Source organism: Gallus gallus, chromosome 30, assembly GCF_016699485.2.
Source record: "Gallus gallus isolate bGalGal1 chromosome 30, bGalGal1.mat.broiler.GRCg7b, whole genome shotgun sequence".
Lineage (NCBI taxonomy): Eukaryota > Metazoa > Chordata > Aves > Galliformes > Phasianidae > Gallus > Gallus gallus.
The window spans coordinates 421,802-436,080 of record NC_052561.1 but is presented as its reverse complement, the minus strand read 5'-3'; the positions used below and the strand labels follow the sequence as shown (position 1 = coordinate 436,080).

General features: G+C 62.5%; 2 protein-coding genes across 5 annotated transcripts; one reads left to right on the top strand and one right to left on the bottom strand.

Annotated features, from left to right (window-relative positions):
- Positions 1-2,842: 2,842 nt before the first annotated feature.
- On the top strand, positions 2,843-10,959 carry NANOS3 (nanos C2HC-type zinc finger 3). Of its 4 annotated transcripts, none has more exons than XM_025145795.3 (3): positions 2,843-2,999; positions 8,167-9,327; positions 9,946-10,959. In XM_025145795.3, the coding sequence occupies exons 1-2, from the start codon at positions 2,987-2,989 to the stop codon at positions 9,315-9,317; spliced, it is 1,164 nt and encodes a 387-aa protein (XP_025001563.3). In that variant the 5' UTR covers positions 2,843-2,986; the 3' UTR covers positions 9,318-9,327; positions 9,946-10,959. The 4 variants fall into 4 exon arrangements, with proteins under 4 accessions (XP_025001563.3, XP_040509877.1, XP_025001562.1 ...); XM_040653943.2 differs by lacking the exon at positions 2,843-2,999 and adding an exon at positions 6,664-6,781; XM_025145794.3 differs by lacking the exon at positions 2,843-2,999 and adding an exon at positions 6,969-7,097.
- On the bottom strand, positions 10,937-14,192 carry LOC101749673 (break repair meiotic recombinase recruitment factor 1). The gene is made up of 7 exons (XM_025145791.3): positions 14,140-14,192; positions 13,892-13,934; positions 12,140-13,064; positions 11,965-12,049; positions 11,576-11,658; positions 11,413-11,484; positions 10,937-11,069 (listed from the first exon to the last, which is right to left on the bottom strand). Exons 2-7 carry the CDS (start codon positions 13,920-13,922, stop codon positions 10,937-10,939), a joined length of 1,329 nt encoding a protein of 442 aa, XP_025001559.1. The 5' UTR covers positions 13,923-13,934; positions 14,140-14,192.
- Between the last annotated feature and the right edge of the window lie 87 nt (positions 14,193-14,279).

The following is a 14,279-nucleotide window of genomic DNA, read 5'->3' as shown; positions in this document are numbered from 1 at the left end:
GGGGCCGGGCCCCATAGGGGAGCGCTGTGCCCCATAGATCCCCATGGGGGAGCGCTGTGCCCCATAGGGGAGCGATGTGCCCCATAGATCCCCATAGGGGAGCGCTGTGCCCCACAGGGGAGAGCTGTGCCCCATAGATCCCCATAGGGGAGCGCTGTGCCCCATAGGGGAGTACCGTGCCCCATGGGGGATCATGGTGCCCCATAGAGGAGGGCTGTGCCCCACAGGGGAGTGCTGTGCCCCATAGATCCCCATAGGGGAGCGCTGTGCCCCACAGGGGAGCGCTGTGCCCCATAGATCCCCATAGGGGAGCGCTGTGCCCCATACAGGAGCTGTGTGGCCCATGGATACCCACAGAGGAGAGCTGTGCCCCATAGAGGAGAGCTGTACCCCATAGAGCCCCATAAAGGAGTGCTGGGCCCCATAGAGAGGATGTGCTGTGCCCCATAGAAGGGCTCTGTGCCCCACAGAGGATGTGCTGTGCCCCATAGGGGAGCTCTGTGTGCACCACAGAGGAGCGCTGTGCCCCATAGAAGGGCTCTGTGCCCCATAGGAGGGGTGAGCAGTGCCCCGTAGGGGAGCGCTGTGCCCCATAGAGATGCTGTGTGCCCCATAGAGATGCTGTGTGCCCCATAGAGGAGAGCTGTGCCCCATAGAGATGCTGTGTGCCCCATAGAAGGGATGTGCTGTGCCCCATAGAGATGCTGTGTGCCCTATAGAGGAGCTCTGTGTGCCCCATAGAAGGGGTGAGCTGTGCCCCATAGAGGAGCGCTGTGCCCCATGGAAAGGGCCTCAGTGCCCCATAGCGAGGAGGCCGCATCGGGGCAGGGGGGGGCCGAGGTGGGGCACAGCGCTCTACCCCACAGCCCCACCCCACATCCCTGCCCCACATCCCCGCCCCACATCTCCCCACATCCCCACACTCCAGACCACATCCCACCCCACATCCCCATACATCCCACACCCCACCCCACACTCCATATCCCTGCCCCACATCCCACCCCACATCTTCCCCCACCCCACATACAGCCCCACACCCCACATCCCACCCCACATCCCCCCCACCCACACTCCACATCCCTGCCCCACATCCCCACCCCACACCCCATACTCTGCCCCATATCCCTGCCCCACATCCCCCCACATCCTACCCCACATCCCCCATACCCCACACCCCACATCCCTGCCCCACATCCCTGTCCCACTCCACACCCCACATACAGCCCCACATCCCACCCCCCCCACCCCCCACTCCACCCCACACCCCCCATATCCCCCCCACCCCCACCCCACATCCCTGCCCCACATCCCACCCCACACCCCCCATACCCCCCTCCACCCCACACCCCACATCACTGCCTCACATCCCCCCACCCACATCCCACCCCACACCCCCCATCCCCCCCCACCCCACATCCCTACCCCACATCCCACCCCACACCCCCCATCCCTGCCCCACATCTCACCCCACCCCACATCCCTACCCCCCCTCCACCCCACACCCCACATCCCTGCCCCACATCCCACCCCACACCCCCCCCCCACACCCCCATCCCCCCCCCCCATCCCTGCCCCACACCCCCCCATCCCCGCCCCCGCCCGCCCCACAGCCGGGGATGCCCGGGGAGCCCCGCTCGGCGCTGACGTCGCTCCGGGATCTCCATGGCGATGCCGCACACAGACATCAAACACCGCGCCGGGCGGAAATCGGCGGAACCGCAGCGCGATGGGAGCGGGATGGGATGGGGGGGGGGGGGATGGGGGGGGATGGGGGGATGGGGGGGGATGGGGGAGTGTGGGGCTGATGGGGGGTGTGGGGATATGGGGCTGATGGGGGGGGATGGGGGCTGAAGGGGGGATGGGGGAATGTGGGGCTGATGGGGGCTGTGGGGGACTGAGGGGGCTGTGGGGGGGATGGGGGGTGAGGGGATGTGGGGGGATGTGGGGCTGGGGGAGGGGCTGGGGGAGTGTGGGGCTCATGGGGGGTGTGGGGGGATGGGGGGTTTGGGGATGTGGGGGGATATGGAGCTGGGGGGGGTGGGGGAGTGTGGGGATATGGGGGCGATGTGGGGCTGGGGGGGTATGTGGGGCTGAAGGGGGGGATGGGGGGCTGAGAGTGTGGGGGGGCTGTGGGGATGAGGGGGGGGGATGTGGGGGGATATGGGGGGGATGTGGGGCTGAGGGTGCAGCAGTGGCCCCATTGGGGACCCATAAGTTCAGCCATTGCCCCCACTGTGGATCTGTGTGTTGTCCCTGTGGGTCCCTATGGGGCTCTATGGGTCACTATGGGGATCTATGGGGCCGAGCAGTGTCTCTATGGGGTTCTGTGGGTCCCTATGGAGAGCTATGGGGCAGAGCAGTGTCCCTATGGGGCTCTGTGGGGTCTCTGTGGGTCCCTATGGGGCTCTATGGGGTCTCTTTGTGTCCCTATGGGGCTCTATGGGGTCTCTTTCTGTCCCTATGGGGCTCTACGGGTCCCTATGGGGCTCCATGGGGTCTCTTTGTGTCCCTATGGGGTCTCTTTGTGTCTCTATGGGGCTCTATGGGTCCCTATGGGGCTCCATGAGGTCTCTATGTGTCCCTATGGGGCAGAGCAGTGTCCCTATGGGGCTCTATGGGGTCTCTTTGTGTCCCTATGGGGCTCTATGGATCCCTGTGGGGCTGGGCAGCGTCCCTATGGGGCTCCATGAGGTCTCTATGGGTCCCTGTGGGGCATTATGGGTCCCTATGGGGCTGGGCAGTGTCCCTATGGGGCTCTACGGCCCCCTATGGGGGGGGGGAGGCGAGCGTGCAACAGGCGTGCACCATCCTGAAGCACGAGCGTGCCCGAGCATGCATGCGTGTGCGGGCGCGCGGCGTGCAAGCAAACCCTCGTGCACGCGCACACTCACTCACCCGCGGCGCCGGCGCTTCGCACGCCCGCCCGGTCCGTCGTGTGCACGCACGGCCGCTTTTGCACGCCCGCTTTTGCACGCTCGGGGCCGAGATGTCCTTTCAGGGTAATGGCAGCGCCGCGGGCCGGGCGCACACCCACGCGGCCGCCGCATTCCTGCCTGCTGAGTCAGCGCCGCCGCCTGCAGTGGGGCACGAGGATGCACGGCTGTGCACGGGGATGGGCGTGCAAGGCGGCCGTGCGGGGTGCAGAGCGGCCGTGGGGCGGGAGAGGCGGCCGTGGGGGGCGCGAGGAGGGGGTGGGGGCGCAGTGAGGCCTTGCACGGGGCTGAGTGTGCAAGGCGGCGTTGCACGGCTGCCCGCTGTGGTGCTGCAGTTGTGCAAACGCGGCTGTGCAACAAATGGTGCCACGTGGGGGGGGGAGCTGTAGGGCAGTGCTGTGGGGCAGCTATAGGGCAGCTATGGGGCAGCTGTAGGGCAGTGCTATGGGGCAGCTATAGGGCAGCTATGGGGCAGCTGTAGGGCAGTGCTATGGGGCAGCTGTAGGGCAGCTGTAGGGCAGTGCTATGGGGCAGCAATAGGGCAGTGCTATGGAGCAGCTGTAGGGCAGCTATGGGGCAGCTATAGGGCAGTGCTATGGGGCAGCTATAGGGCAGTGCTATGGAGCAGCTGTAGGACAGCTATAGGGCAGCTATGGGGCAGCTATAGGGCAGCGCTATGGGGCAGCTATGGGACAGCTATAGGGGAGCGCTATAGGGCAGCTATGGGGCAGCTATAGGGCAGCGCTATGGGGCAGAAGGACGGATTTCCCTTCCCTCCCTGCCCTCCTCGGCTCCTTCCTTCCTGCCTCCCCCCATGGGGTTGGGATCTGTGGGGCTGAGCCCCATGGGGCGGTGGGACTGAGAGCCATAGGGCTGTGGAGCTGTGCCCTATAGGGCTGTGGGGCAGGGACCCATAGAGCCATGGGGCTGAGCATTATGGGGTGCTGCTGCTGTGTCCTATAGCCCTATGGGGCGGTGCTACTGTGCCCTATAGCCCTATGGGGCTGAGCTCTATGGGGTTGTGGTGCAGTGCCCTATAGTGCTATGGGGCTGGGCCCTATGGGGAGGTGCTGCTGTGCCCTATAGCGCTATGGGGCTGAGCCCTATGGGGCCACGGCACTGAGACCCATAGCGCTATGGGGCAGCGCCCCGCGCCTCGGTTGCCGTGCGACGCTGTTTGTGGTGGGGCCGTTGAGTCACCGCCGTTGAGTCAGCGCCGCACCGGGCTGGCTGTCGCCCACGGGCGCCCCACGGCAGAAGGGAGCGGCCCCAAACGGCCCCCCCACGGCGGGGAGGCCGCGGCCCCACAGCGCCCCACAGCGCCCCACGGAGGCCCCCCTCCCCCCCCGTCACCCCACGTGCGCCTCTGGGTGCCCCTATAGGGGCCGAGAGCCCCCGGGTGGGGCTGGGAGCGGAGCCCGGCTCTGCCCCACACGTGTGGGTCACGGCTGCCCCCCCCTCCCCCCGATCCGCCCCCCCCGCCCCCCGATCCCCCCACCCGCCACGGGACCCCCACGGCTGCTCCGGCACCGCGGGGGTTAAACGGCGCCTGACCCGCCCACCAATGGGAGCCCGCAGCCAATGAGGAGCGGCGCGGGAGAACCAATGGGGGAGCGGCGGGGCGGAGCGGGCAGCCAATGAGCCGGCGGGGGGGGCGGGGTTGGTGTCCTGAGCTGACCCCGCTGCAGCCAAACCCCCCCGCCCGCGGGGAGAGGGGCGGGGCTTGCGGCTGACCACGCCCAGCTGGTGACGCACAAAGGTGTGGGGCGGGGCTACGGCTGGGGGCGGGGCCTGGCGCCCATGGGTGCCTTCAATGGGCCCCTATGGGGCTGCAATGGGCCCCTATGGGATCTATGGGGCTGCAATGGGTCCCTATGGGGCTGCAATGAGTCCCTATGGGTCTGCAGTGGGTCCCTATGGGATCTATGGGGCTGCAATGGGTCCTTATGGGGCTGCAATGGTTCCCTATGAGGCTGCAATGGTTCCCTATGGGGCTGCAATGGGTTTCTATGGGATCTATGGGGCTGCAATGGGTTCCTATGGGGCTGCAGTGGTTCCCTATGGGGCTGCAGTGGGTCCCTATGGGGTCTGTGGGGTACAATGGGTCCCTGTGGGCACCAAAATGGGGTCAAAGTCACCAAAAATGTGTCAAAAACCACAAAAAATGGGGTTCCAGTCCCCAAAAATGGGCAGAAATGGCCCCAAAAATGGGCAGAAATGGCTCCAAAAATGGGCAGAAATGGCGGTTTTCTGCCCCAAAATGCGCCCTGTGAGCGATGACGTCACAGCGGGGGGTGGGGGGGGAGGGAGAAAAAGGGAAAAAAAGGAAAAAAAAGGGAAAAAAAAAAGGGAAAAAAAAGGGGAAAAAAAAAAAGGAAAAAAAAAGGGAAAAAAGCCCCAAACGCAGAATGGGCCCTTTGTGCCCCCGGCGGCGGCGCATTCCCGGCGCCCACAGCTGCGATTTTGGGGCCAAAAAAGCCCTTTTTGGGTCACTCGGAGGAGCGGCGGCCCCGGGGGGGGGGGGGGGGGGGGGTCCGTGTCGGCCCCACTGCGCGGTTTGGGGTCACAAGGGGCAGAAATGGGAAAAAAAGGGGGGAAAAGGGGGAAAAAGGGGGGAAAGGGCAGCGCAGCTCAGAGCTGTTTGGCTGCACTTTGGCCCCAATTTTGGGGCCATTTTTACCCTTTTTGGGGCCATTTTAACCCTTTTTGGGGCCATTTCTGCCCTTTTTGGGGCCATTTTTACCCTTTTTGGGGCCATTTCTGCCCTTTTTACGTCCGTTTTTACCTATTCTGGCTCAATTTCTGCCCTTTTTGGCTCCATTTCTGCTCCTTTTTGGCTCCATTTTTACCCTTTTTGCCCCCATTTCTGCCCATTTGGGGGCCATTCCTGCCCTTTTTGGGGCCATTTGGCCCCGATCGGGGCTTTTTGGGTTAAAACCACGCGCTTTTGGGGTCTCACTCCGTCCCAAAGGAACCGAAGCTCCGCCGCCCCGCCGGAGCCGCTCCCAAAACGGAGCTTTTTTCGCCCCAAAAGGGCTCGGCTTTGTGGCCGCATTGAGGCCCATTAGCGGGTGCTCCAGCGCCGATTTGGGGCCGTTTGGGTCTTTTTAGCCAAATGTGGCTATTTTGGAGGCGGTGTTTCCCGGTTGGGGCTCAGCGGTCCCCAATTGTACCCAAATTGCTCTTTTTTTTAACGAGGGAACCCCGGTTTTGGCGCAGGGGGACCCTAAAAGGGCACCGGGGGACCCCGCATGGGTATAATGGGACCCCAAATGGGTACAATGGGACCCCCAGGTGGGACAGTGGGACCCCAAATGGGTACAATGGGACCCCCAGGTGGGACAGTGGGACCCCAAATGGGTACAGTGGGACTCCAAGTGGGCACAATGGGACCAAATGCACACAGTGGGACCCCAAATGGGCACGATGGGATCCCAGATGGGCACAGAAGATCCCAAATGGACACAATGGGACCCCAAATGGGCCCAGCAGATCCCAAATAGGCACAATGGGACCCAGCTGCGCACAGTGGGGCCCTAGATGGGTCCAGCAGACCCCAAATGGGCCCAGTGGGACCCCAGATGGGCACAATGGGACCCCAAATGGGCCCCACAGACCCCAGAGGGGTACAGCAGACCCCAAATAGGCCCCACAGACCCCAGATGGGCACAGCAGACCCCAAATAGGCCCCACAGACCTCAGATGGGCACAGCAGACCCCAAATAGGCCCCACAGACCCCAGAGGGGCACAGCAGACCCCTGATGCACACAGTGGGAGGCCAGATGGGTGCAGCGGACCCCGGGTGGTCACAGCGGGACCCCGGATGGGCGCGATGGGACCCCACAAAGTGAGCACCCCGACAGCAGCCCCCCCCCGCCCCCACCCCACCCTCAGGACCCTCCAAGGCAGCAGACGCCGCCGCCCCGCGGGGCAGACAGAGCGGCTCCGGCGGGGGTGGGGGGTCGGGCGGGGGGATGGGGGGGGGTGAGGGGGTGGTCGGGGGGTTTAAAGGCGGTGGGCGCCGGGGCTGCGGCGCAGTATGGAGCCGGGCCGGCGCTGGGAGCCGTGGGGCGACTACGTGGGGCTGCACGCACTGCTGCGGCGGCTGCTGGAGGAGCGCAGAGCGGCGGCGGAGGCGGAACCCGACGGGGGGACGGCGGAGGGTACGGGGGGGGGGGGGGGGGAGGGGGGGCACCGTCAGTGTGTGGCACTGATATGGGGTGTGTGGCACTGTTATGGGGGGGCACCATCAGTGTGGCGCTATTATGGGGGGTCACCATCACTGTGTCACCATCAGTGTGTGTGTGTCACTGTTAAGGGGTGTCACTATCAGTGTCTGTGTCGCTATTATTGGGTGTCACCATCAGTGTGGCGCTATTATGGTGTGTCACCATTGTGTGTGTGACCATCCGTGTGTGTGTGTCACTATTATGGGGTGTCACCATTGTGTGTGTGACCATCAGTGTGTGTGTCACTATTATGGGGTGTCACCATTGTGTGTGTGACCATCCGTGTGTGTGTGTCACTATTATGGGGTGTCACCATTGTGTGTGTGACCATCCGTGTGTGTGTGTCACTATTATGGGGTGTCACCATTGTGTGTGTGACCATCCGTGTGTGTGTGTCACTATTATGGGGTGTCACCATTGTGTGTGTGACCATCCGTGCGTGTGTGTCACTATTATGGGGTGTCACCATTGTGTGTGTGACCATCAGTGTGTGTGTCACTATTATGGGGTGTCACCATTGTGTGTGTGACCATCCGTGTGTGTGTGTCACTATTATGGGGTGTCACCATTGTGTGTGTGACCATCCGTGCGTGTGTGTCACTATTATGGGGTGTCACCATTGTGTGTGTGACCATCAGTGTGTGTGTGTCACTATTATGGGGTGTCACCATTGTGTGTGTGACCATCAGTGTGTGTGTGTCACTACTATGGGGTGTGACCATCATCATGTGTGTGGGGGGCAGGGAGTGTCACCATCAGTGTGTGTCACCATCACTGTGTGTCACTATCACTGCAGGGGGGGGCAAGGGATGTCACCATCACTGGGGGGGGGCAGGGGTGTCACCATCAGTGTGTGTCACCATCACTGTGTGTCACCATCAGTGTACGTCACTATCATTGTGTGTCACCATCACCGTGTGTCACTATCATTGTCTCACTATCATTGTCTCACTATCATTGTCTCACTATCACCGTGTGCCACCATCAGTGTGTGTGTCCCCAGGTGTGTCAGCATCACCCGCTGTGCCACCATCGCTCGGCGCCTCAGTGTCACACAGCAGCTCACCAACACCCGCTGTGATGTCACCACAACGCAATGTGTCACCACGGCCCGTCGTGTCACCACCGGCCATCTTTGCACCGCCATCCATGTCTTCACCATCCCCGTCACGCAGGAGCTCAGTGTCACCAACGCCTGCTGTGTCACCACGACCTGTTGTGTCACCACGACCCACTGCATCACCACAACCTTCCACATCACCACGGCCCGTCGTGTCACCACAAGCAGCTGTGTCACCACAATCCTCCGTGATACCACAACCCGTCGTGTCACCGTGGCCCACTGCATCACCACAGCCGTCCATATCACCACGACCTGATGTGTCACCACGACCCACTGCGTCACCACAGCCCATCGTATCACCACAGCCCATCGTGTCACCACGACCTGATGTGTCACCACACCTCACTGCATCACCACGGCCCATTGTATCACCACGACCCACTGCATCACCACGACCCACTGCATCACCACAGCCCATCGTGTTACCACGACCCGATGTGTCACCACGACCCATTGCATCACCACGGCCCATCATATCACCACAGCCCATCGTATCACCACAGCCCATCGTATCACCACAGCCCATCGTGTCACCACGGCCCACTGCATCACCACAACCTTCCATATCACCACAGCCCATCGTATCACCACAGCCCATCGTGTCCCCACGGCCCACTGCATCACCACGGCCCGCTGTGTCCCCACGGCGTGCTGTGTCACCACAACGCATTGCACCACCGCGCCCCTCCGCATCACCACAACGCATTGCATCACTGCGCCCCTCTGCATCACCACAACGCATTGCACCACCGCGCCCCTCCGCGTCCCCACAGCCCCCCGCGCCGCCGCCCCCCGCGGTGCCCCCCCGCCCCCCCTCCGGCTGCGCGTTCTGCCGCCACAACGGCGAGTCGCGGCAGGTGTTCTCCAGCCATGCCCTGAAGGACCCGCAGGGCCGCGTCGTGTGCCCCATCCTGCGCAGCTACGTGTGCCCGCAGTGCGGCGCCACGCGGGACCGGGCGCACACCCGGCGCTTCTGCCCCCTCACCCCGCGCGGGTACAGCTCCGTCTACTGCGGCCCCGCAGAGGGCTGACGGGACGCAGGTAAGGGGGGTGGGGTGGGGTGGGGTGGGGGGGATTGTTGTAGGATGGTGAGGATGGAAAGGCCCTGCGAGGTCGTGCTGTCCAACTGGGCTCTCATCTGGGAGCTCCGCATCCCTACGGAGACACTGCAGGGAGCAGTGAGACCCCATAGAGGGCAGTGAGACCCCATAGGGGCACTGAGATCACATAGGGGGCAGTGAGACCCCATAGAGGGCAGTGAGACCCCATAGGGGCACTGAGATCCCATAGGGGGCAATGAGACACCCAGAGGGGACACTGAGACCCCATAGGGGGCAGTGAGACCCCTATAGGGACAGTGAGACCCCTATAGGGCAGTGATACCCCTATAGGGACAGTGAGACCCCATTGGGCAGTGAGATCCCAGAGGGGCAGTGAGACCCCTATAGGGGACAGTGAGACCCCATAGGGGACAATGAGACCCCCACAGCCCCATAGAGGACAGTGAGACCCCCATCTGTGGGGCTGCATCTGAACTGCGTCAGTGCTGGTGGTGGTGATGTGAGGCCTCTGATTAATTAACGCCGTAATTAAGGGCTGGGGGGCTCACTGTGTGTGGTCCTCATCAGCTCTTCACTGCGGGCTCTGTGTCGTCCCCAGGCTGTGCTGAGCGCTCCGTGGGACACCAAAGAGCCGGCAGTGGGTGTGCACTGTCACTTGTGCAAGATCACTTGTGCACCATCAGTTAGATGTGCACCGTCAGTTGTGCACCATCACTTAGATGCGCACCATCAGCACTGCTTGTGCACCACTGGCAGCAATTGTGCACCACTGGTTGTGCACCATCGGCACAACACAACGGCCGGGCCCCACGCTGGGGCTGCTGTTGGTTGGGTGGACGGAACTGTTGTGGGGTGGGGGGCACTTTGTTGTGTTGGTGTCACACGGGGGCTCTTTGTTGTGCTGTGTCCCTCCTGGTGTCACACGGGGTCACTGCTGTGTTGTGTTGGTGTTACACGGGGGCACTTTGTTGTGTTGTGTTGGTGTCACACGGGGGCACTTTGTTGTGTTGTTGTCACACGAGGGCTCTTTGTTGTGCTGTGTCCCTCCTGGTGTCACCCGGGGTCACTGCTGTGTTGTGTTGGTGTTACACGGGGGCACTTTGTTGTGTTGTGTTGGTGTCACACGAGGGCTCTTTGTTGTGCTGTGTCCCTCCTGGTGTCACCCGCAGTCACCGCTGTGTTGTGTTGGTGTCACACGGGGTCACACTCTGGTGTTGGTGTCACCCGGGATCACTGCTGTGTTTTGTTGGTGTCACACGGGGTCACACTCTGGTGTTGGTGTCACCTGTGGTCACCGCTGTGTTTTGTTGGTGTCACACGGGGTCACACTCTGGTGTTGGTGTCACCCGGGATCACTGCTGTGTTTTGTTGGTGTCACACGGGGTCACACTCTGGTGTTGGTGTCACCTGTGGTCACCGCTGTGTTTTGTTGGTGTCACACGGGGTCACACTCTGGTGTTGGTGTCACCTGTGGTCACCGCTGTGTTGTGTTGGTGTCACACGGGGTCACACTCTGGTGTCGGTGCCCCCCCGTGTCCCAGGGGTGGTTTTATTGGGCCGCTGCAGGTTTTGGTGCCCCCAATAAAGACTTACAGCCGTCGGCGCTGCTTCATCCCGGCCTCCCCCTCCGTCCTCCTCCTCGCCGCCCCCCAACTCCGCTCCCGGCGCAGCCGCAGTCGGCGCAGCGCCTCCACTGCGCGGTGGGCGCCCATCAGGCGGCGGCTGTGGGGGTGGGGGGGGCAGTGAGACCCCATAGGGGATAACGAGACCCCATAGGGGACAGTGAGACCCCATAGGGGATAACGAGACCCCACAAGGGACAGTGAGACCCCATAGAGGATAACGAGACTCCATAAAGGATAATGAGATCCCATAGGGGACAGTGAGACCCCATAGGGGATAACGAGACCCCACAAGGGACAGTGAGACCCCCACAGCCCCATAGAGGACAATGAGACCCTAATCCCTCACCCCCCGACCCCCCCAGGGCCATAAACAGCCCCAAACCGCCCCCAGTTTGGTGTTTCTGGCCCGGCCGGGGGGTGGGGGAGCAGTGGGTGCTTACTTGAGGTTGGAGAGCTCGAGGATCAGCCCACACAGCACAGTGGAGGCGTCCTCACGTTGTGCCACCTCACCCCTGGGGGGGAAGGGGGGGGAAATGTCATCGATTTGGGGCTTTTTAACCCCAAAATGGGGTCTGGGTTCTGGATGGAGGGAGGGGGCCCTACCTGAGGATGTGGCTGGGTGGTGCCAGGTCCCCATTGCTGTCCTCGGGGCATGGCAGGACCTCGGGCTGGGAGGATGTGGGTGTCTGGGGGGGGGAATTGAGAGTAAACTGGGGGGGGGGCTGGGATGAATTGGGGTGATTTGGGGTGAATTGAGGGGAATTGGGGTTAACTGGGGTGATTTGGGGTGAATTGAGGGGAATTGGGGTTAACTGGGGTAAATCGGGTTGATTTGGGGCGAAGTGGGGCGGATTGGGGCAAACTGTGGCCATCCATCTCCTCCTGGAACAACAGCCTCCCTCCCCATCACAGCCCCCGGGCGCTCCCTGCCCCACAGCTGGGAGATGTGGGGTGGCAGCTGGGGTGGGGGGGGGGAAGAGACCCCATCCTACCTGTGCCGATGGTGACGGGGTGGGGGTGGGCTCCTCCACCACGCGGTGCTGAGGGGGGGCTGCTGAGCCTTCATCCTCAGAGCGGCTGTGACAGCAAACCGACACCAGGCTGCAGATGTGGGGGCACCGGGACCCATCTGTGCCCCCCCACTGCCCCCCTTTCCTCCCCCATTACCTCTCTGTAGCACCGCCATGCGCTGTGTCCATCCCTCTGCCATCGGCCATCGCATCACTGCCAGCTGTGTCCCCTCCGGTCACATCCCCTCCAGTCGTGGTGTCCCCTCCAGCTGTGTCCCCTCTAATTGTATCCCCTCCAGTCGTGACCCCTCCACTTGTGACCCCCGCAGCTGTGTTCCCTCCATTTGTGTCTCCTCCAGTCACATCCCCTCCAGTCGTGGTGTCCCCTCCGGTCACATCCCTTCCAGCTGTGTCCCCTCTAATTGTATCCCTTCCAGTTGTGACTCCTCCATTTGTGTCCCCTCCACTCATGGTGTCCCCTCCGGTCACATCCCTTCCAGCTGTGTCCCTTCCAGCTGTGTTCCCTCCACTGGTGTCCCCTCTAATTGTATCCCCTCCAGCTGTGTCCCCTCTTGTGTCCCCTCCAGTCACATCCCCTCCAGCTGTGTCCCCTCCATTTGTGTCCCCTCTTGTGTCCCCTCCACTTGTATTCTCTCCAGCTGTGACCCCTCCATTTGTGTGCCCTCCAGTCATGTCCCCTCTTGTGTCCCCTCCAGCTGTGTCCCCCCCAACTGTGTCTCCTCCAGTCATGTCCCCTCCAATTGGGTCCCTTCCAGTCGCATCCTCTCCAGCTGTGTCCCCTCTATTTGTGTCCCCTCCATTTGTGTCCCTTCCAGCTGTGCTCTCTCCATTTCTGTCCCCTCCATTTGTGTCCCTTCCAGCTGTGCTCTCTCCATTTGTGTCCCCTCCATTTGTGTCCCTTCCAGCTGTGCTCTCTCCATTTCTGTCTCCTCTATTTGTGTCCCCTCCATTTGTGCCCCCTCCGGTCACATCCCCCGTTGTCCCCCTGTCCGCAGTTGTCCCCCCGTCTCCCTGCAGTCCTGGCCTGGTTTTGGCAGCACAGCCATCCCCGTCGGCACCACCTGCCAGGAGAACAGCAGCTGTGTCCCCCCCAGAAGCGCTGGATGCCCCCCGACGGCGCCGTAAGCAGAAGATTATTAATTAACAGCGCCCTAATTGACAACAGCCAGGGGTCGGGTGAGCAGAGGAGGCGGCTCCATTGGGTCATCCCGAGCCAACATGAAGCGCAACGCCTCTTCGTTAGGAAGGCTCCAGGGATGGCTGCTAATTGCAGAGCACCGCGCGGTTAATTAGCGCAGGGCGCTAATTGGGATGGCTGTGCCCCATGGATCCAATGGGACGTGGGGTGGGGATGGCTTCAATCCCACAGCCCTCATTTTGGGGGGCAGAAATGGCCATTTGGGGCTTTCGGGTGCAGTTTGCTGCCCTCAGTGCCCCCATGAGGCTCCCAACATCCCCCCCTTCCCCCTCCACAATGGGATTTTGGGGCATTTTGTGCCGTTTTGGGTAGTTTCCCCCCCCAAATGCCCCCAGAAATGGGGCTCCTGGTCAGGCAGCATCGCTCGGTTCTCATTTCCTGTACCGAACAGGGGAATTTGAGGGAAAAAAAACACTGGAATTGGGCATTAGGAACCACCCCCTGCGCCCTGCACGCCAACTGGGGGCATTTTGGTGCCATTTTGGGCAGTTTTTCTCCCAAATCCCCACCAAAACGGGCTCAGTATCGCCCATTCCACGCATTTTACCCCAAACTGAGGGGTTTCGGAGCGCTCTGAGGGGCTCAGGTGGAAAAAGGCACCAAAAACATCGGGGAAAGGCGGTGGTGGGTGCAGTTCTGGTCACAGACGTGGCGGTCGGAGGCCGTTTGGAGGCGGTTTGGAGGCGTTACCTGCGGCCTGGCTGCTCTTCCTTTTGCCCATCGCAGCGCTCACCTGAGGGAAGGGACGCAGGCTGCGGCCTCACCCATTTACGGCCATTTCCCATTCATTTCCCAACAAATCCCTCCCCCGCCACCCCGCTCCGCCTCACCCCTCCCCCACCGCCCCACAGGAGCGCCCGCAGCTCGCGGTTGTGAGGCGCAACGGAGGCGATCCCGCCCTGCGGCCCCGCCCGGCCCCGCCGCCATTTTGCCTTCACCTCAGCGCCCGCCCGACGCCTTCCCGCCTTTTTCGCACCGCGCGCTCTGCGCCTGCGCCGCGCGGGGGATGCTGGGAGTTGCGGTCCCCGCCGAGCCGTAAAGCGGAGCCGCGCGGGGGATGCTGGGAGCTGCTGTCCCC

What these genes read in the sequence shown, in the direction of transcription:
- LOC101749673 (XM_025145791.3), bottom strand. Translation starts at nt 13,922, where the DNA reads ATGGGCAAAAGGAAGAGCAGCCAGGCCGCAG. An exon ending in CCCCGTCACCATCGGCACAG is followed by an intron (nt 11,659 to 11,964) that starts GTAGGATGGGGT and finishes TCCCCCCCCCAG; the next exon opens with ACACCCACATCCTCCCAGCC. An exon ending in CTCGAGCTCTCCAACCTCAA is followed by an intron (nt 11,070 to 11,412) that starts GTAAGCACCCAC and finishes CCACCCCCACAG; the next exon opens with CCGCCGCCTGATGGGCGCCC.
- NANOS3 (XM_046904763.1), top strand. Translation starts at nt 7,890, where the DNA reads ATGTGTGTGGGGGGCAGGGAGTGTCACCATCAGTGTGTGTCACCATCA.